The sequence below is a fragment of the Aptenodytes patagonicus genome, chromosome 2 (genome assembly GCF_965638725.1).
Source record: "Aptenodytes patagonicus chromosome 2, bAptPat1.pri.cur, whole genome shotgun sequence".
NCBI classification, from domain to species: domain Eukaryota; kingdom Metazoa; phylum Chordata; class Aves; order Sphenisciformes; family Spheniscidae; genus Aptenodytes; species Aptenodytes patagonicus.
This window is the reverse complement of record NC_134950.1, coordinates 166,894,994-166,915,478: the sequence shown is the minus strand read 5'-3', so window position 1 is coordinate 166,915,478 and position 20,485 is coordinate 166,894,994. Positions and strand designations below refer to the sequence as shown.

General features: G+C 48.8%; 1 protein-coding gene across 1 annotated transcript in view; it reads left to right on the top strand.

The window, feature by feature from the left end:
• The first annotated feature begins 3,781 nt into the window (after nt 1-3,781).
• Nucleotides 3,782-20,485, top strand: part of VILL (villin like) — a 39,333-nt gene continuing 22,629 nt past the window's right edge. The window contains exons 1-4 of the mRNA XM_076332004.1: nt 3,782-4,046; nt 16,495-16,576; nt 18,093-18,167; nt 20,191-20,387. Coding sequence (XP_076188119.1) covers nt 16,508-16,576; nt 18,093-18,167; nt 20,191-20,387 — 341 coding nt within the window. The 5' untranslated portion in view covers nt 3,782-4,046; nt 16,495-16,507. The remainder of the gene's footprint in view (nt 4,047-16,494; nt 16,577-18,092; nt 18,168-20,190; nt 20,388-20,485) is intronic.

The following is a 20,485-nucleotide window of genomic DNA, read 5'->3' as shown; positions in this document are numbered from 1 at the left end:
GCAACAGGTTTCTTCTGCCTCAATGTTGTAACCACTGTGCCAGAGAGACCGCTCCTGTCTGAACCTGCTGCAGGCTGTTGGCTCCGGGAAGGCGAAGTGCATCTCTACAGATCTCGCCAAAGCTATTCCTGCCCGAAATCAGCATTTACCCTTGTGTCCTTGGCTTAAGGCCACTCTTTCCTTCTGAATAGGGAGAAGAGGATTTGGCCCATCCTACTCCTGCCTCCATGGGATCCGCCATTCACACGGCTCAGTGCACAGCGTTGCCCAAGAGCTGTGCTGAAAGGGCTCGTTTGCAGGATCAAGGCTTCTCTGTGTGCTGAGAGCCATCGACTGACACGATCTGACCAGAGGAGGCTGCAATGACTCCCTAACACTCAAGACGATTGTGTCTCTGTCGGTGCAGCACAGCCTTGCACCGTGCCACTGCAGCGCAGGAGCACTCCTCACCCCGGTGCCCGGGCACCTTCCCCTGTTCCAAGACATTTCCATTTGCTGCCGTTAACCATTAACCAGCACACTGTTACCTGTCAGAAGCAGCTCTGTGCTGCCCAGTCAGCTGGTGCTCGCAGAGCACTGCCCTACGAAACCGTATCCACGCGAAGCCCCGACCTCCACCGGTCCAAGCCTGCCAGGCCAAAGAGCAAAACTGTGTTCACTTTCCTGCATCAAAACTCCCCTTGCACGCAGCTGGGCCAAATCCTGAGGCTGGTGCTCAGTCCTTCACGGCTGCCAGTCGTCCCTGCCTTGCTCACGGTTTAGATGCCACGGCTGGCTGAGATGTACTTCTCAGGGGGGTCTTTTGCTTCAGCAAGTTATAAGCCCCAACAAGTGAGGTCCTTGCATGTATTATGGTCGATATACATGCATATGTATTGATGTCTCATCTTTTTCCCCATACCCAGGAGCACAGCGGATGGCGGAGCAGTAAATTATAGCCCAATCCTCCTCTATCAGATCTGTGGGGATCTGCCTGTAAGAGGCACTATGTAGATTTTCATTCGGACATGATGATTTTGTAGGGCAGAGAAGTGTCTGAGCAAGGCTGCGTGAGGAACATGTAGTAAAATGTCACATGCTTTGGTTGTGGGTCAAGGAAATCTCTCCTGAAACGTTCTCAGAAATTCATGCAATGCTTTGTCTGCTACAAGTCAGGACGTTTAACCTCACATAAGTAGCGATGGGTCTTTGCACTGGTGTCTTGAGCAGCTTGTGGGGGGGTTTTTTGCCTCCTTCCCTTGCTTTTCCAAACCATGAGGCCCCTGCCGTGTTATCTCATCTGCAGGGTTTGGCCCTTCCCTCTTTCCTCCCGGAGCTCCATACTCAAAAGCAGGGTGGAAATACCTTTGCAACGTGTCATTTTGCAAATACATCCTTGGCAGAGCCTGTTTCCCCATGGACAATGTTAACCTTGTCCACAGGCATGTGGGATGGCCGAGGCTGAGGCAGATGTGGGCCATTACGCTGCCAAACCTCGCTTTTGCACTTCAGCAGAGTCTTCCTCCCAGCATCAGCCTGTGACAATGTCTTCAGTGTCTTAGGCTTGCACTGGGACACTGAGAACAGCCCCATCTGCCATCTGTACGCATGAAAAAAAAGTTAAACCACAAGGTCTTTGAGCTCTGGGAATACCAAGTCAAGGCTTAGGACCAGAATATGAGTGCATCAGGTCATGCACATGAGAAAAATAGCTGGAACAGGAACATCCCAGATCATGTTTCAGTTATGAAAGTCAGGCTATTCTGTTTTCCACCAGTACTGAGTTAAACTGCTCGGAAATAATGTTTTCTGCTCTATAATCCCATGGCATGACCAGAATTAGCAGAAAGCAAAAGTGCCTACAGCTCAGCACTAAATGAGCCCATGTTTTATGACAAACATTTTCTTTTCCCTCGGCATTGACTGTTCTAAACTGCTTTACATATATTTCTACAGATTTGGGCTCCTTAAAAGCTCACCAGGATTATTTACTACTTTTTCACTGTGGCGATGGAAAGGAGTGGGGACAGGCAGCTCAAACATCACCTGTGCATGACCCTGATGTGTATTACGAAAGCTGCGGGTATAAGAATGACATGCTTCATCCCAGAGCTCAAATTCATGGAGCCGCAGCCATGGAGACGGGTTGGTTTACATCAGCATATATCAGCACTGAAAAGGACCCGGACGCACAGCAGCTATTAATTAAACCCTTGGTGCTGGGGATAATGACTTCATGTGGCAAAAGGGGAAGCGGAGCACGATGGAGTTTGGTGCCGATCCTCTGAGGTCTCCAGGTGTCCTCATCCCAGCTTCTAATGCCTCCCACCACAGCTGCTGGTGTATGACCCTCACCGCTGGGCCAGCAGTGGGCTTGGGGTTGATAAAGATAAAAGCAGGTCCTGCCACTGGTCCCCATCTCCTGTGGGCTGGAGGAAGACACGAAACATGGTTCCTCTGTCCCCTGCAACAGAGGAAGAGACTCAGTATGATTTTTCAGAAATTAAAAGAATGAAAAATGAAAGGTGATGTTTGTTACGGGTTTTATGAGCTGTAGCCTACTGACATTAAGGAATAAAATGCTTGCTATGAGTCAGTTTTGTATCTTCAACCATGAAACTAAGATCTCTGAGGTGTTCCTCTCAGATAGGGGCATAGCCAGGCTGAATGAGCAGGTTCAACCCGTGCCCTGATTTGCAGCTAACTGTGATTAGTGGTAGACTGGTCTGTAGCTAATGTCATGGATATTTTGGGCGCTCTTCTCATTACAGGTCCCTTGGGGCCAGTGGACTAGATCTGTGGAAACTGTGTTGGTTTAAACCTATTCTGATACCTGGTTTCGCTGATGAGCTGATCCGTATCTATATTCAAGTTTTGGGGGTTAATCTAAGAAATTAAGGAAATGGCAAGAGAAGCTTAATATATAGGAAGGGAAGGACTTGGATGGTTCCCAGTCCAGAGTGGTCATGGAGTGTCCGTCCCCAAAACCCAGCTGGACACTGTCCTGGGTCCCCCGAAGGCAGAGCTGCCTGGTGACGACAGGGTGAGAAGTGGTGCCTCCACCCCTCTCCAGCGAGGGATGTTCCCTCCACCGGCAGCGAGCAGCACCATGCAGAGGCCACGCGGAAGCAGTTGGGACTGAGCGGTGATGGTTTGTCTTCAGGTCACCCACTGCCGGTGGCATCAGGGCAGCTTTCAAAGGGGGTAGCTGCATACGACAGCCGACCTTTGCATATACTTTTTTCTTAACGATAAGCTACGATATCGCAATGAGTATCCACATACACAGCTTTCTGCTGCAGAAGGCGGCTACAGCAAACGCTGCCAGCTTCGCTGGGGTTTTCTGGTTTAGCATTATTTTTCTCCTGGGCGGGCAGCCCGGTTGCACGCTCCAGTGCTCCATTACGTCCCCGTTTCAGCCGGTAATCCTGACGGCAATCCTCATCCCTGCTCCCCATCGCCCTGGGCTGCACGCACCCCCAGGGCTCCAGCCTGCGAGCACAGGGAGACCCAGCTCGGCCTCGCAGGGAGCGCAGGAACAGGCTGTCTGCCCCGAGCACCTCTCCCCTCAGACCAACTGTGCCAAAATTCGGGACAGAGTCAGGGACTAGAGCTGGGACTCTTGGGCCCAAGCGTTAACGTGGCACAGAGCAGCACCGCGCCTCACTTTGTCCAGCAGAGATAGAGAAAAGAGGGGGGGAAAAAACCTCCCCTGCAATTTTAAATCCGGACAAAACAGGTTTCTAATTAAAGCAGCACTTAATCATTATTGCTCCCTGAATGCAGGGTTGGTGGATATTTGATGCAAACAGTGAGTTGGTTGAAACTCTCTCACACCGGCTCCTTCTTTGTCCCTCCGTGCGCCCGGGAATGGGTGTGATCTCCGAGTAGGAGTGTCTCTGTGGTTAAGTAGAGGATTGAATTACCGAACACTGCTGTTCCCGAGCTGACAAGGTAGCAGAACAGCAAACAAAAGTGCCTTGAACCTAGCTCACCAAAGAGGAGAGAAAGTGCTGGGTTCAGCAGAGAAGGGAGACCTGCAAGGACACAGCACGCTTTCCAGCAAGGTAAGCAGCTTCCCTGCACCCCTCTTAGTTTTTTTTTCTAAAGGCCAGAACAGTTTGATGACTTTTGTTCCGTGGAATAGTAAGAAACAAACAAAGAAAAATTAATAGATTTCATACTTTTTAAAAATGGCTCAGCTGGTGTAAGCCAGGATGTCTTTACTGAAAGCAATGAGCCCATCGTGATTAGCACCGTTTGGGGTTGGAACAAGCAGCGCTATCAGCTCCCCGAGCACCCAGCCGGGCTACGTATCAGCTCCGAGGACACATGCTTTGCGTTTAGCTCTCTGCACAGGCTGGCTTTGATTTCAGGCAACGAACAATTAACGGCGTTTTGTTTTGGCCTGGTTTGTTTAATGCTTTGCTGCTGTGGGGATTTGCGTAAAGCTCGCCTGCCTTTGCAATGCGGTTAGGGGTCCAGGCAGTGACAAAAAGTCGTTGTAAGTTCTCATCGATAGGTCTTCTTGTCGTCTAATCGATAGATCTGCTAATGGCTGAGCTGCTGGGCTGTTTTGCTCTGTAAGTACAGAGTGTTTTCTCATCCTGTTCGTTTGAGATGCAAATTGCACTGAGATAAAATTGAGTTGTAATGGAGTTGACTGCAGGCTTACTTGCCGGTATTTTTCTTAGGCGTGCCTATTAAGAACATAAATATTTAACACAGCGGAGAACTGATATGAATTAGCATCTGTGGGAGGTTCGCACTTATTCAAGGCTACCCTCGCACAGATGTAAACAAATGTTACAACAGCTGAAGCAAACTGGCCCCACAAGAGCAGCACTTACGTGGTGAATCATCCAGGTGCTCTTTACACACCACCACTAAATGGGCAGATTAGAGCCTGCAAAATAGAGATTAGACAGTCAGAGAGCATCGGCCTCCCTTTTCGGCGGGGTTTTACCATTCCCTGCCGCGTGGGCTGAGGTGCCGGGTGGAAGCAAATGCAAGGACGGGCACTAGCCGTCGTGGTGCAGATCAGGAAAGCCCTGACCATCTTCCCTCGCCTTCCTCCTAGCAGAGCCAGGTGAGCCTCCCCTCCTCCTCCTCCCTGCATGAACAGGCTGTCCTTTTCCTCCTCCGGCTCCCTTCCCACCGGGGGACACGTAGGTCTCATGACGTTACTGCCTAGGCAGGACTTTGTGGCAACAGTTGCTAAGGTCTCCCAGATGGGAGCAAAGGTTTCGTGCCATGGCCGCAAACAGTGTCATCCTGGTCTCCTGCCTTCTCGTATCTTGGAGCTGTGGTTAGGCTGAGGCAATAAATCACTGCTCTTGCATGGCCCAGGATGCTGAAGATCCTTATGGTGCCTCCTGATCTTTTCCGTGGAGCTGCGCAAGTTTTTCTGGATTTTAAGCATGGAGGTTGTTACCTTTTCTGCTCTGGACCCCCTGGGGAGGTGTGGGACACGTGATGTGGAGAAGATGCACCACGGACTCTGACTTCAGGCTGGATCTGTCCTGCAGCCTGGTCCTCCAGCACCGCCCATGCTGTGGTCATTCATCCCAAGGAGGACACCGGCTCAGACACCTGCCCTGTGCTTGGAGGATGCTGGGGCTCTGCTCTGTGCCGGGCACGTCCTGCTGGACCAAAAGCCTTCCCTCAGTTTTAAATAATGCTAAATACATGGTAGCCCACTTGGAAGCAGAGCCCTGAAATGCCCTGTGCAATGAAGGGGAGCTCGGGGCACAGTGAAAGCCTTTGTGCTGCCTTTGTTCTACCTTTGTGCTACCTGGCCCAGCTCCATTTTAGCCACCCTGGGGAACGCACGTGCCACCACCACCCCTCCTCAAGGTCCCTCCTTCATCACAGGGAACGGGCTCTTTCGCAATCTCCTGAAATTTGCTCTGGGACTGACACAAATCCACAGGTTGGGCTTTCTATGTATGGAATGTCCAACTGCGCGGGGAAGGACTCCAATGTGGACACCCCACACCCAAAATATCTCTGCTCCAGCTCTTTGTTTATTCACATATATTCTTCAGCTTCTGTTGACCCCTCAGAGAAACAGATTGTACAGTCACAAGGGGATACGTGCTCCTACTACTCCTTAAAACCTCTCTTCTCATGCTCTCCCTTTCCACATAATACAACCCTGGAAGTGGGCCTAATTATGATTTATCCTGGATGATTATACATTTCTACTGTATTTCCACCCATTCTGGGTGTAAAAGGAATGCAGAAAGAGGTGAATATTGTCGCTAAGTCTTTGGCATCCTTCAGTCCAAAAAGTCCTCTGAATGTTAATTTCCAACATCGGATGATGTGCATTTGCTTCAGTTGCCTTGATTTTCAAGGACCTCTGCCTGAAAAAGAAATCCTACCATTTGTTATTCATCTTTATCTGAGCCTATTCATGCTTATCTGAGGCAGTGCTGGTTACAGTAACAGTGAAACTTGTTATTACCTTATATCCACATCAAAGACATGAGACATAGGGGATGCTAAATTGCATGGTTGAGCTCCATCCCGGGCAGTTCCTGTGGAATGAGCTATTCAGAGCAGCCAACCTCTCCCACCTAAAAATGCCCTGTTGCCATGCCCTGGGATGAAAAAATAGGTTTCTGGATGGCCCTTTATTTAAAACTGCTCTTACAAAAACAGCTGAACAGGGTAAGAAACAAGCAGTGCTAGAAATCATATTCTTTTTTGGGTGATAGAAACTATCTAGATACCCACCTTCCCTTTGGGGGGGTGCTAGAGCCTGAATTACTGTACTTTGTTGCTTTCTATGAAATAGCTGTCTGGGTCTGAGCAAACCCAACCCATCCCAGTCTTTCAGATGCCTGGTTCCCTTCCCTGTGCTCAGACAAAACTCCCATTGGCAGCTCTGGGTGCAAAAGACGGTCCCGGATGAATGACTATCTAAAGCTGTTTGCCGTATTTGCAGGGACGTTTTATTCATTTGGCTTTGTGCGGTTGACATGCTACTCTCTCAAAGCTGGCCTTCATTTCTGCCAAGAGAGGATTGCACGCTCTTCCCGCACTCGCGTGCTGTGGTCCTGCATGGACTGGGTTTCACTTTTTATGCCAAGCGAGTGCCAGACGCACGGCCCCATGGGCTGGGGCTTTGCTCCTTGCTGTGCCATGTCGGCAGAGAGCTGTGCTCAGGCGTGTAGGAGCCCCAGAGCTGGGCAGCACAGGGTTTAGCTCACAATATCGTGATGCACCACCACCATCCATCATACAGCACATGGTACCACAGGGGCAAAGTTACTGCCCTTATTGCCCCATGTCCCTCTGCCCTTCATTCCCAGTAATCCACCCCATCTCCATTTGCCCCGTTGTCTCCCTGGACCCCTTTCCTGCCACAACAGAGAATAGCCACCAAAAGTCATCTCAGGAAGGAAACACAACCACAGGGTCTCTTGAGGGTGGGATGGTGCTCCTCAAGGAGCAATCACTTGAAGTGGGGAGACACGGGTGGAGACTGAGTGGCACCCACAAAGTCACAGGAGGACCAAGAGTGACCTCACAGCCCACGCTGGGTTGGAAGGGCTGGGTGAAACGGTGGTAAACACACTACGTATGCGGTGCTGAACGCAAGCCTAGAGGATAACACTAGTGTGGGTGACTGCTACCAAAAAGGCGTGTGTTGCTGGTGTTCCCTTGAGAGAAGATCCTGTGAAGGTCTGGCTCTGTTTCAAAGACCTTAAAGCTCATATAAGGCAACTCACACCTTTGCTCAGCACCCAGTCCCAGTGGAAGCCTGGGTTGGGTTGTTTGGTACCTACTTACTTTGACGTACTTTAGGTGTCTGTCAGCAGAGGTGTGTCAGCTAACATACACAAAGGGTGAGCTTTCTTTTGCAGCTCGAGAAAGAAACCTTCCCCCTGAATAAATGTGTCGCATCTCGTCAGGTGAGCGATGGAAATGCACAGTCCCCTATGGAGCACCATGCTTAGGTCCAGTTCATTTCATTTGCAATCCGAAATGTAAACCTGTTTTTTTCCAGAAGTCCTCTGTTTCTCTTCCCAAGTTTGAAGTGATGCTTGCAGGTATGAACCGGAGCAAAACTGGAACGGTCCCTTCCTTTTGATAGTTAATATTAATCTCGCCGCTTTCTACTGGGAAGACAATGCTCTGGGAACTGGTTCTCCGGCTGGTCTGAGCGGACCCAGACCAGCACCCCTGCTCCATCACCATCAAACAAAGGTCCTGATAGCAAGGGCTTGTTCAACTGCACTAGTGAAACAGTGGCTGAGGGAAAAACATCCTCTTTATCTTGTACACATACATATATGCACTTATATGCATGCGTGCATTCTTACAATAGATATAAAACTGTTATATGCAGTAGCAAAAATCGTAACTCTTAGACTTGTTTTTTGAGAAGGATGGGCCAGGTGGGCACTGGTGCTTGGGTTTAACTGCGGTTTGTTTGTGGTATTTGGCTCGGTTCATGCTGACAGATCCGGCAAGCCGGTTCTCGGGGCACGGTGGATGGGGCTGAGCTCCCACGCTCTGAGACAGGTGAAGGGCAGTGTGGCAAGCTGGGATCTCCACCCAGGGGTTTGCCCCATAGGCCAAGGGGACAGTAAGTTCCTCCTGACCGAGAGTCACCAGATCTGCCCTAGACCCAATGTCAGGATGAGGGGAACCACCCAGGGAGCGTCCTCCTCAGACTTAAGCACCTAAAACTAAGACATCCGAGTGAGGGTGGATGAATCCCAGCCTCTAACCCCCTGTCCTAGCTTCCTCCACGCTCTTTTAACCCTGCATAGGAAGCAGTGGGCTTTCCTCAGTTTCAGCTGGGAAAATGCCTTCTTTTGAGGGTCTCTCCTCAACTTCCAGCTGTCACACCCTTCCCGTAAGCTTCTGAAGTGCAGGTGCTCCCCAGGGCTCAGGAAGCTCTTGTAACCGTGACCAAACACACACACTCTCCTCCCTGATGTCTCAGCTCTGGTTTTACTTACCTGCAGTCATTAGGTTAAATAATGCTCCCTTAAAATGCTGGTGTGGGAGAGGATCATAACTTTTTTCCTGGAGGTGGTGAGTTGTTAGAAGTTAATTTCTGAGAACGTTTTTAACCTGAACCACTTCTCTGGAAACCAGGAAGAGGAATTAAAATGGCTTCAGCTTTGTTTTCCTTCTGCGTGCATCTCCTGCCCTCCCTGTGGCACGAAGCCCTGCCTTCGGACACAGTGCCGGTCCTGAGCCAGTGATCTCTCCCTTTCACCAGGGGAGAAAGAGATGAAAGAAAGGAGAGATTTGTTCGTAACGAATTGGCAAGCCTCATGCTTGCCTTTCCCTTGGGACGGCTCTGTACCGTTACTGACTCAGTAACCTCACGAGGAGGAGCCGGAGGTGGAATGGATACCTCTGACGCCGGCATGCGCCAAGCTGCATTTTATTATTTGAAAATAATGCACTTGGCACCACTCCAGGGGCCATGCTGCTGCAAGGCGCTTGCACGCAGAAGGCTTTTAACAGCTTCTTGTGCCGCTGTTTTTTCTCACGGATCCTGAGAGAGAGGTGGGTTTGTGCCGAAAGAGTTTGTTATCGGTCGCTGGGACTGATCTCAGGGGAAAGTTACCGCAGCTCAGACTCCGCTGCTGCTTCTGAAAGCTTTGAGTCTAACAGGGCTGCCCTCACCCTGCAGAGATGCTATCTGCCTGGGAGAGCCTGCTGCTTTCAAAGACATCCTGGGGAAGAAGGATTCCACAGGAGAACAGTCAGTCAAGAACTGCCAGCCTCCATGTTCAGCCAATTTGCTCTCCCTTTTCCAGCGCCAGTCACTGCTGAGCACTGGGCTCTGCATCCAGCGTGATGAATGTGGAAACTCAGGCTGCATGACTTGGGAGTTGTGGCTGGTGTTAAGGCTTTCTGATTTAATTGTCCGTACATTGTTCTTACATTGTTGAGAAGTTTGCTGGAACAATACAGCTCTACTGTTCCCAGGAAAAATAGTCAGTTGTTAAAATTTTAGAGGGAGGATTCAGAAATGGCAGCAGTTTGGGAAAAATTTGCTCCTACAAATCAGTTTCCCAAGACCATCTGCTTGAAGATCAGACTGCTGGAAAGCCACCAGCAGTGAGATAAATAGAGAGGACAAAGGAGGTCATAAAGAGAGGTGTGGAGAGATGAGCAAGATTTTCTGGATGGAGCGAGGTGTTGAGCTAGAATTTATGACAGGTGGAAATAAGACAACTGCAGGGACTAGTCAAAGTCAGAGGAGATAAATTGTGAGTTGCCTGCCCTTCTAAATCAGATGTCCTCTGAGGAATTTGAAGACACAGATGAGATACAGATTGAGGGCTGTTGCAACTGGGAAGGTGGTTATTTCCCAGTAACCTAGTATTTCCTTGTGCTCCTTCCTTTTAAGCAAGGAGCAATGGTAGGTTTGGAGAATTAATGCAAAGCCCATCTGCATGTGGCTCACAAGGGGCTGAAAGGTAAAGGCTCACAGCACCAGCGGGTTTCTCAGAAAGACTGTGTGTAAGCTACTAAGTCAGAGATGCCAGAAATGGACAGGGGGTGAAGGCACAGGTTATAGAAAGACACACGAAGCTGAAGGTCTGCTTCTTGGTAATGCCTGGGACAGTGGTTGGAGATGGAGTAAATTTGCAGGGTTCAAGAGATACAGCAACTGGGTCCTGGGGAGACTGGTCAGCTTTCATCAGACACGGCAAACCGGTAGATCCAGGTTTGTGCATCCTTTGAATTTACTAAACAGGGAATTCAAACCTCTCCTGGGGTATAGAGCACTTCCAGTTTGAGAGGCCATCAAGAACATAAAATCATCACAGTGAGTCTCCTCTTAGTCCCAGGCCGTTAAGTCTTCACTCACATTAACGCTGAACAGACTTCAGCATCTCAGTCCTCAGCACCCCAGGCCTTGCCCCATGAACAAAGAACAGAAAAGACCAGCTGCCTGTGATGGCAGGTAGCTGTTTGGACGAGACATGATCTGCTGATCCCTGGCAGCCATTCATGGAGAAAGGGAAAACCTGCCCATCTGAACCCAGTGAAGTCCTTTCTTATCTCCAGAGCCATTGACCCTGAGAAGGTGAGCAAGAAGCTTCTTCACAATCTTAGTTCACCCTGTCCGATGCCCCATCTCAAGTTTTCATCCATCTCTACTTCAGAGAAGACTGAAAAAGCCCTTCAACCCCTTTCATGATCCACCCAGATGATTGGTATCATGGATAGGGGGTCTTTTCTGCCCTGTGGAGGTGGCTGGGTGAAGCCCTGAAGCATGAGGATCAATCCATGTTATTGCCTTAATCCCAAACCGATGGGAAAGTGCAGCTTGCTGAAAGTGCAGCACCTGAACAGGGCTCACAGTCACAGATCCCCGAGGAGCTGAGCCAAGAGAGCACACCCCAGCCATTTAGCTGTCTCATTTCAAAGACATTAAGTAAGGGCGAGCCTGCCAGCTTCCCTAATGAGCTGTTCCAATATTTAATTGCCCACCGTGATCAGAAATAGCATCTTATTTCAAGGCCTGGTTTACGTAATTTTAGCTGCCAGGCAACAGCTCTTTCCAAGAAGGTTGAAGTGCTCTCTGTGGTCATCTGGGAGCGTCTGTGCAGAGCCCTCTCCTTGGCATGCTGGCCACAGCGAGCTCCTGAACCTGGACCTCACGGGACCCAGAGGAGGAGGGTGAGCCAAGCTGTACTTTTCCCTCTTTTGTCACCCCCCAAAACACATATCCCATTCCCTGCCTCATCCCCATGTCCCAGCACATCCAACATGGGTAATGCAATTCAGCTTCTCTGATTGCAACCCTTCCTGTGATTGTGCAAGAGGATAGGAGCTGTCACCAACACACACGTACACATATGGATATGTATGTCGCAGGTGCTCTCACCTATGCAAACTTTGCCTTCCTTTCAAAAAATTGGAGGAGGATATTACGTGACTGAGTGTGTGACAACATGAGAGAGAAGACAAGCCCCATTGCTGGACCCCCCTATCTCTCATCCTACATGAGATAAAAGCCACTTTTTCTCCTCTTGCAACAGGAAAATAAAAGACAGCTTGTGTTGGTTGAGTGCTGTACTTCTGGACAGTCACTCGCTAGGGACAGTCACCGTTCAAAGCAACGGTCCCAAGCAGTAGCTGATGAGCCACACAAGGTAACTCAACGTTGAATTTCATTCCTCTGGGCAAAATAAGAGTTAACTGCTATCCTTTATGCAAACAAAAAAATGGCACCTACTTGGGCCCAGATGCCCAACTATAATGGAGACAATGAAAGCAATTCAACAGCCCTGGTTTACCTCATCTAATGCCAGTCCAAGTATTCCCAATAATTAGGCCTTTCAGCCTGGAAAGGCTGGAGCCACAGCTGCTTCCTATTTTCCCAAAGCTGTACAGAGCATTAGTCATTTCACTGGGGTTTTTTTATTACCGTGACTACAGCCCAGTAAGTGTGCCGCCAAAACCCAGACAAGCCAAATCAGGCTTAATTCAGACCGTACTGCGGGAGTTTGAAATGATCTCCTATCCCCCTTCTGAGTCCTTATTTTCCGTCCCCACCCAAACAGCCCGAGACTGCCTGAAGAAATGTCCTGCTAGGTCTGCGTTCTCGACACTCACCAGGTTGATCAAAATGAAGGAGTGATTGCTGGCACTTCCACCCCAACTGTTATTCATTAACCGACCTTGGGAGTGACCTTGACACTTAATTAGTCATCTAGTCCTTCCTGAAGGCAAAGCTTTTCCCCACGCTGTGCTGGTTGGAGAAGGGATGGGGATCGTATTTAGCAAGCAGGAGCACTGCTGCGATTTTGGCAGTGCCGTGAAGGGGAGAGGATGTAACAGAGACCCATCTGCCCTCACCCACCAGCTTTGTTACCTATGATTGCATTAGGGAAGGCTTTGCTTTTAGCTCTGGAGGCTCCAGCTTGTCCCCACTGTGACATCCAGCCAAGATGCCAGCCACGGACATTTGGTTTCCAGATCCTCTTCTCCCACCCAACAGCAGCATTTGCTCTTTGCAGTTTAATTTATAGCATCTCAACCAAGTGGTGATGACACAGCAGAGCAGCTCCAAGCCAGCGCTGGTCTTTGCTACACAGTGGCCACCTCTCAGCCCCTGCTCATGGTGGGAACTTATCTCCTCTTTCTATGGTCGTGAGAGTCCCTGGAAATGGTGGAAATAGGGTAGCTGGCCCTGGAGGTGGAAATGGGGTAGTTGCATGTTACTAATGTGGAGGCAAAGAGGTGAGCTACAGCTGCTTTAGTGACTCTCTTCCCCCTTCACAGGTAAAGCTGTGTCTGTGTACAAGGAAGCAAACGTCCATCCCCATAACAAGTTTTTTCCCAATGAATTCCTGCCCCAGAGGCAGTTGACTCATGCTCCTTTGCAATTTGCGTTTCACCTAGCGCTGAGCAAAACTGGTTTGATTGAGATAGGAACTGACCCAGACACTGCTGTTGAAACCCCACAGTGACCCCAAGCCTCTTAACGTCCTTTTTTTTTTCTTTTTAAATTAGAAAAGTTTCTGCCCTTCCTGGTTTCAGCACAGATGGGAAGTTTTCACTCCATAAATACTGGATTTTGTGTCTGGGCAGGAGTTGAATTATGGGATCATCTGATTAAAAACCCACATTAAATCATTAATGAAATGAGCTGTCTGATTATATAAGTCATATTCCTATTATTTCTAACTTGGCCACCAGCCGAAAGAAGCTGGGAACTCCAAAGAAACAGCCAACCTTGTCTGTGCTTCATACTACCCCCCCCAGCTTAATGACTAAGGACGAAGGGAGGGACAGCATTTCCTGGAAAAGTGGGGACCAGCACTAATGGGCAGGTTTCAGGTGGAGAAAAAAGCCCCAGGAGCGGAGGAGATCCAAGATCCCTGTTTTGAGTCAAAGAGGTTTGGGTGGGAATCGGTAGAGCATTGCTGGCTTTCGGAGGGTTTTGTCCAACACGGCTGTCTGCACTCAAAGAAATCTCAGCATCCTTTGGGTTAACTTTTCTGACGGGAGCGGTTGGGATGCTGGGAGAAGCAGGGAGCCAGCTGTGTCTCACAGCTGGCCAGCTGCCGGTTTCCTGTGCTGTTCGGAGGCGAGCAAGACGCCTGCTGCCTTCCACAGAGAGCAGTGTCAGTTTTTCTAAAAAACTTCCCCCCCCCGAATTCTCCCTCACATATAAACGTGTTTACTGGCTTTGTTTTCAGGTTGTTCCTGTTTTGATGCTGGAAGGAAAAACCCTAAATAAATTAAAAAGATAGCTGAGGGAAGGAGGTTTCACTCGGGTTTTTCTTTAATAGGGACCTTTCAAATGCCTTATTAAAAGAAAGGAAAGGTCTTTTGGTTAAAGATCCGAACTGGGATCATGTTTTTGGCTTCAGTTCCTGATAGCCCTGGACTTCACAGTAGGTGAATCAGGACCCCATTCAGAAAAGTGTCTAACTCCTCTGTAGACACTGAAATATCTTCCTGGATCTGGCTTTTAATCTGTGTGGGTCTCAATTACCTTTCTGGGAATTGAGATGAAAAATGCCTTTTTTAATCCATGCTGTTTGTCTTCTTGCCTGGAAGCTATCTGGAGGACCTGAGAGGGAGATGAAAGTTGCTGAATGCACTCCTGGTAGGTACATGAGGCCACATGGACTCAGTCTGCCACAGTCCTTCAGATATGTCTGTGTTCAGGAAGGAGTGAGCATGTCTGACTCCTGCTACCGAGTGCTGCCAGACTGTGAGTGCCTGCTCAGTTAGCAGAGAGGTGTTGGGGCTGTGCTCAAAACATCCCTGGAGGTACCTGCATCTCTCTACTGCCTGTGCAAGGATCCAAGGTCTGGCAGCTCTGGGCTGTGGGAGATCTGGATGCACCAATGTTCCTGCCTAGAACAGCAATTTTTGTGCTCTTACTTAGTGTGCAAACTCTTCAGGAGAAGGACCGTCGCTTCTTATGACTTTATGGTACCAAGTGCAGCACGTCTCTCCATGCTCTCATAACACGAGCAATAAACATGCCTTCTGGCAGGGGATCATCTGTCTTTGTTCTTTTCCTCCTTCAGAAGAAGCTTTTTCCATGGCTTTGTGCCATGCTTCTTTTATTTTTCATCTTATTGTGGCTCAGTTGTTGTGCCGAGTTGAGGCAGCCATAGCACCGTTCCTTCTCGTAGGCGGTTTCCTACAGCTGAGCAGAGGAGTGCAGGAGAGGCCGTGGCCTACAATCAGTGCAGCCTTTTCATCCAGAGACGGAGAAGAGAAAATGCAGTCAGTCAAGCTGCTGTTGTTTTTAACGTAGTACAATCGTTCAGTCTGTCATGAGCAAATGCAAATCAGGGGAGGGCACTGGCAAAGCAAATGAATGCAAAACACAGAAATCAGTGAGCCGTGTTTTCTCTTGAAGCTGGGCTTTGATTTGTGAGCAGGATTGACTCATACAGGAACAGCGGATACGGGTCTTGCCCCTACACAAACACAATCTGTCCTGTGGCCGCTCCATTGGAGCCGAGCTGCTCAGCAGGCACCTGCCGTGCCCCATGGGCCAGCCAGCTCTGCTAGGATGTAACCCAGTGTTTTCATATACATTGGCTTTGGGTTTGATTTGCTTCAGGATGTTGCCCTGTAAACAAACCGGGTTCAGAAGTTGCTTCTTGAGCAAAAAAAACCTCAGCTATCCAAGCAGTAGGAACGGGGAACATAGCTCAGAGTAGTCCTTTTTTCTTTTCACAGCTGGTAGATATGATAGAGGATGGATGGGAGACCTTTACCCATCAGAGGGGCAGCTGGAGATGCCAAAACCATCTCAGATGTCCCCAGACACCTTTGTGTGGGCAACTGAAACCTACTTCTTCCCCGTACAGGCAGCAGAGCCTGGGGACTTGCTCAGCTATGTGTAAAGTAGACATCTGGGTCATCAGTTGGATCCCTCCATATGCTCTGTTGGCTGCGCTGGCTATGTCTCCATTGACCTTTACGGAGCTGAGAGCCTGGTGCCCTGCCCTGACATACCTTGCAGGTGTCTTAATTTAGACCTGAACCTCCTCCTGAAGTGGAAGAGCTTAATTCCTTAGGATCTCAGTGCCCCAGGGTACCTGACCTGTCCTCTAGTGGCTGCTCCAGGGGGGCATGGGTCTCTTGGAGGTCCACCATTGTCTCTGCCACCCCTTGTGCCATGGCAGGAACAAAGCAGTACTGATGTCAGGTCCAACACCCCGGCGAATCCTTTCCACCTATTCAAATAGGGGAGCAATAATCCCGCACCAGAACAACGGTATCCTATCCAGTCTTTGCTGGGCTGTGATCCCACACTTTGCTTGGACCCCATGAGCATGGATACCCTGGGAATGGGAGTTCATCCCACCTAACTGTTGATAACTACAGATGGGCTCTCTTCAAAGTCAGCAGAGAGAGAGAGACACTTCGAGGTGCAGATTATCTGTATTAAACCTCCACTGACGGTAAGAGGAACCATCTGACTAGCACACTTACTGTTGTATCCAATTATAGAGTTATTTTGTTTTGTCTTCTTCCTTTTCCTTCTAGCTCAGACGGCAGGATGGCAGATGGTGACACAAATCTCCCAACTATCGAGAGAAAGCTGGGACTGCAAATATGGGGCATAGAGGTACGCCAAGAGGCAACGATGGCATATGTCCTCTGCATGTGTGCGTGTATATGTTTCAAGAAAGAGATATTCTTGAAGTAATCTGGGTAGGAAAAGAGGGTGTTACACATAAGATACACTGGGAAACAGGAGACCCAACTTGTCCCTGTGCAACTTTTAACATGTTATTGCTTTGGTTTCCTGGTCTGTAAAACAGGGATAATATTGACTAAGGAAATACAAATGTGGTGGGACTGAAGCTGTTCCTCCAGCACTGGAGGCTTTCTCACCCCCTTCAGGAACCAATGCAAGGCTGCATTAGCACATCAGAAATGAACTACCTGTTTCACCAAGAAGAGGGGTTATGCATAGGTCACCTTAGTCTATACCAGCAGCTGCCATGGGGAAGGCACCCATTTTTGCAGCAAAGGCATGGAGTCTATTTGCACTTCATCCTTACCTTTCCCACTCTGATCAATGGGTCACTGCAGGGAGAGATACTGCAGCTTGCGAGGTCACCTTCTGCTTGCAGCGGTCTTTGCTTTTGGTTTGGAGCCAGGCTGTGCTCAATTCTGCATTTTTCTGGCCCAATTCACCAGGAACATTCCCCTGCAACGAGAGGGGGCTTAAAATGAGGTCCAGAGTCCACTCAGGGGAGCTGTGGGAAGGGGCTCCAACACGTGTCTCCAAGTGCTGGTGGCCCTCTACAGGTCCCAGCTATGATACAAACATCACAGGGACTTTGCCTTTCTATTTCTCTCCAAAGCACTGTACTAAGCTTCTTTCCAGAGGATCTGTAATTAGAGACATGTGTGTGGTTCACAAGGGTCAGGCTGGTATGCTGGGAAACAAGTCAGGCCACCAGAAGAATGTATGTCTCTAATTCCAGGGAACCACAGAGCCAGCTCAAGCCCAGGAGCTGCTTGTGTACTGGTGGGTGGCACATCCAGGCACGTATGCTGGGCTGGCATGGCTGGTTAATTGTGCACTTGTACCAGATGAAGTATGCAATTAAGGTCTGGAGGGGTGAGGGACACATCAGTGTCCTCAACTCTGTCTTTTCTCAGCACTGCTAGTTGCTATGAATCCCTGGCAAAGTGGTTATTCTAACAAAGCTCTGAAAGTTAACCTTGAACTTACGGGTACTGAGCAAAAACCACGCCCCAAAACTAAAACTGGGATGAGGTGTGCTCACTCCCCTGGGAAATTCCCTACAAATGCAAGCTCTGGAGCACTTCAACCTGACCACTAAGTCTTCTTGCTCTAGACCTACAGGATTGCAGAGGGGCAAGGAGAGTAAAATATATTTGTCAGTCTGGCCAAGCAGCATTATCATTTGCCCCTTCTCGTCTCTTACTACTTTTGGGATTTCCCCCAGAAGTGGCTTTTCCCAGCCTATGAGCACAGCCTTGGTTCTTCCTTCTCCAAACCCTAATTGTCACCTCAGTGTTTCGTGCACCCCAGCTGTCCTGTTTCTCACCCACCAACTTTTGGCTCTGAAGTTCTAGCAATGACCCTAACACTCATTTTCTTACAGAATATGAAGATGGTTCCTGTACCTGAAAAGGCTTATGGGACTTTTTTTGAAGGGGACTGTTACATAATTCTGCACGTAAGTAAGGCTGACAAACATTGGTCTTTTTGGTAGGCAACTGGTTCAACCCTTTTTGTTTAGCTCTGACTTGGATGCTGGGTATCCTCACTGGTGAGAGCAGCACTGTGGGTAAAAGTGGTTGTGCATGTGCGTTCACCATCTAATCACGCACCTGAATTTAATGTGGCTGTTGCAACAACACTGTATGTTTAGTAAATCAGAAGTCCAGAGGAACCATTAACTTAGTAATTCATTAAAATTGTTTATCTTCTAATCAGCTGAGTCATGTCCAGACATGGCAAAAGGGCCAGTACGCTCCTCGCAAACTAAATCAAGGCCCACATTTGCATGACTTATGGGAGTCTTTTGGGGATGTGAGAGGTGGTCAACTGGAGGGTCTCATTTTCAGCAGATGATGTGGGTTATGGAGGTGTGCCACCTACCCTGCATCACGCAAGCAGCAGAGAGGCTCTGCAGCCCTTCTCATGTCCCCATTAGGACACTTCATCTGTCCCACCCAAATTTGGTCCAGACCTACTTGCAACCAGCTGAACCCAGGCTAGCCAGAAGATGTGCAGATGTGTTGCACTCATCTCCTAGAATTCCTTCCAGATCTCTTCATCTGCATAGAGCAATCCAGGCCCCATTGTATCAAAGGACATCCATACGGTGGAAACCAGAAGCATTTCCCACTTCCTGGGTCTGAGTGACCCTCCCGCAAACATCTCCGTCAGTCAAGAGACGGCAAAGCCTCCACTATCACACAATAAACAAATGCACATCCCATATACATCAGGCTGGAAAAGCAGGCTGGGATAGCGACGCAGAATGTATCTCCTGCTCTAATTCACCATGCGCATGCCTTTATGCCACCTTTTGAGTGCTGAACGGATTTGGTAGCAGCCACCCAAAGGCATGCTTAGAGTGGAATATGAGTGTCCTTGCAAGGAGCTGACTGTAGATATCAGTATAGATTTTGTTGCTCACAGGCTCAGCTTATGTTACAATAGCTTCCCCAGGTAGAAGAACCCTTAATCAGCCCAGTACTCTCCTAAGCCTCTACAGACAAGAGGGTAAAAATACTCGACTTTGCATTCTGCATCTTCACTGGAGGCTCTCCAAAGATTGTCTGCAGGACAACAGGACTTTGATCGTCTTCAATAGCAACGTATTAAATTGAGTGATTTTGCCACAAATTAATTATCTGTGCCTAAAGGAACTGAGCTGTATTTTATTATTCTACCGTGTTTCACTGTGGTATCACTGCACAAAGCAAATAAACAGAACTTAGTGTCAAATCCAGTTTATAAAATGAGCTTTTATTACATTTCCCAGGTGTCCATGATAGGGTTTAACACAGCAGGTGCTGAAAAATAACTGGCACAACTCACATAACGATAAGCACACCTGTTCTCAGATCGCTTGCCTCCTCTTTCTAGGCTATTGGGTTTTTCTGTAATAAGGTGAATCACAGCATGCACACACAGGCTCAGCTTCATTTGGAGTTACGTCTCTTTTGCAAGTCAGCAGGACTTCAGAGGCAGTTTGTGTTACTATGTAGTGTGATATGAGAAAGAGAACAGGAAAGAAAGGATGGTGTCTCCAGGCAAATAAATAGCAGTGTACATTACCTTCAAAAAGGTGATCTATGAGAAGAGTATCCTTTAAGTTTTAATATCAAGCTACAAAAGTAGGACAGGTTGAATGCATTAATTTTTGTAATTGCACGGGTGCTCAGTTTTCCTTGATAACAAGAGTTATAAAAGAATATCAGACAGAAACATCCTTCAGTTCAATATGTACATAAAACCTATAAATGCTCTCCTGAATAAGGTCCCTGGCTCCAGGCTGGGCTCCCAGGGAGCATCCTAAGGCTCTGGCCTGTCTCCCCTTGTCCGGGAGAAAGGCAGAACTGGGAAAGGCCCTGGGAAAGGGCTCCACGGTCACTTGGTTTTGCCAGGTCTCCCTGGCCAGTGATATTATTTGAAACACACGTATGGGCTGTGTCTTCATCCTGACTCATCTTTCTCACCTCTTCCAGACCAAAAGAACCTCTCGCGGCTCCGCTGTGGATTTGCATTACTGGATTGGCAAGGATTCATCTCAGGATGAGCAAGGTGCCGTGGCCCTGTATGTCACCCAGCTGGACAATGCGCTCAGGGGGAACCCCGTGCAGCACCGGGAAGTAGAGGGACATGAGTCTGAGACCTTCCAAAGCTATTTCCGCAATGGCATTATGTGAGTAGCGTAAAATACCCTGCAACAAGGTGGGTCATGGTCCCTGGGGTTCCCTCTGCTTCTCTACATCTCAGGGCCATCAACATTTCAAAAATCTG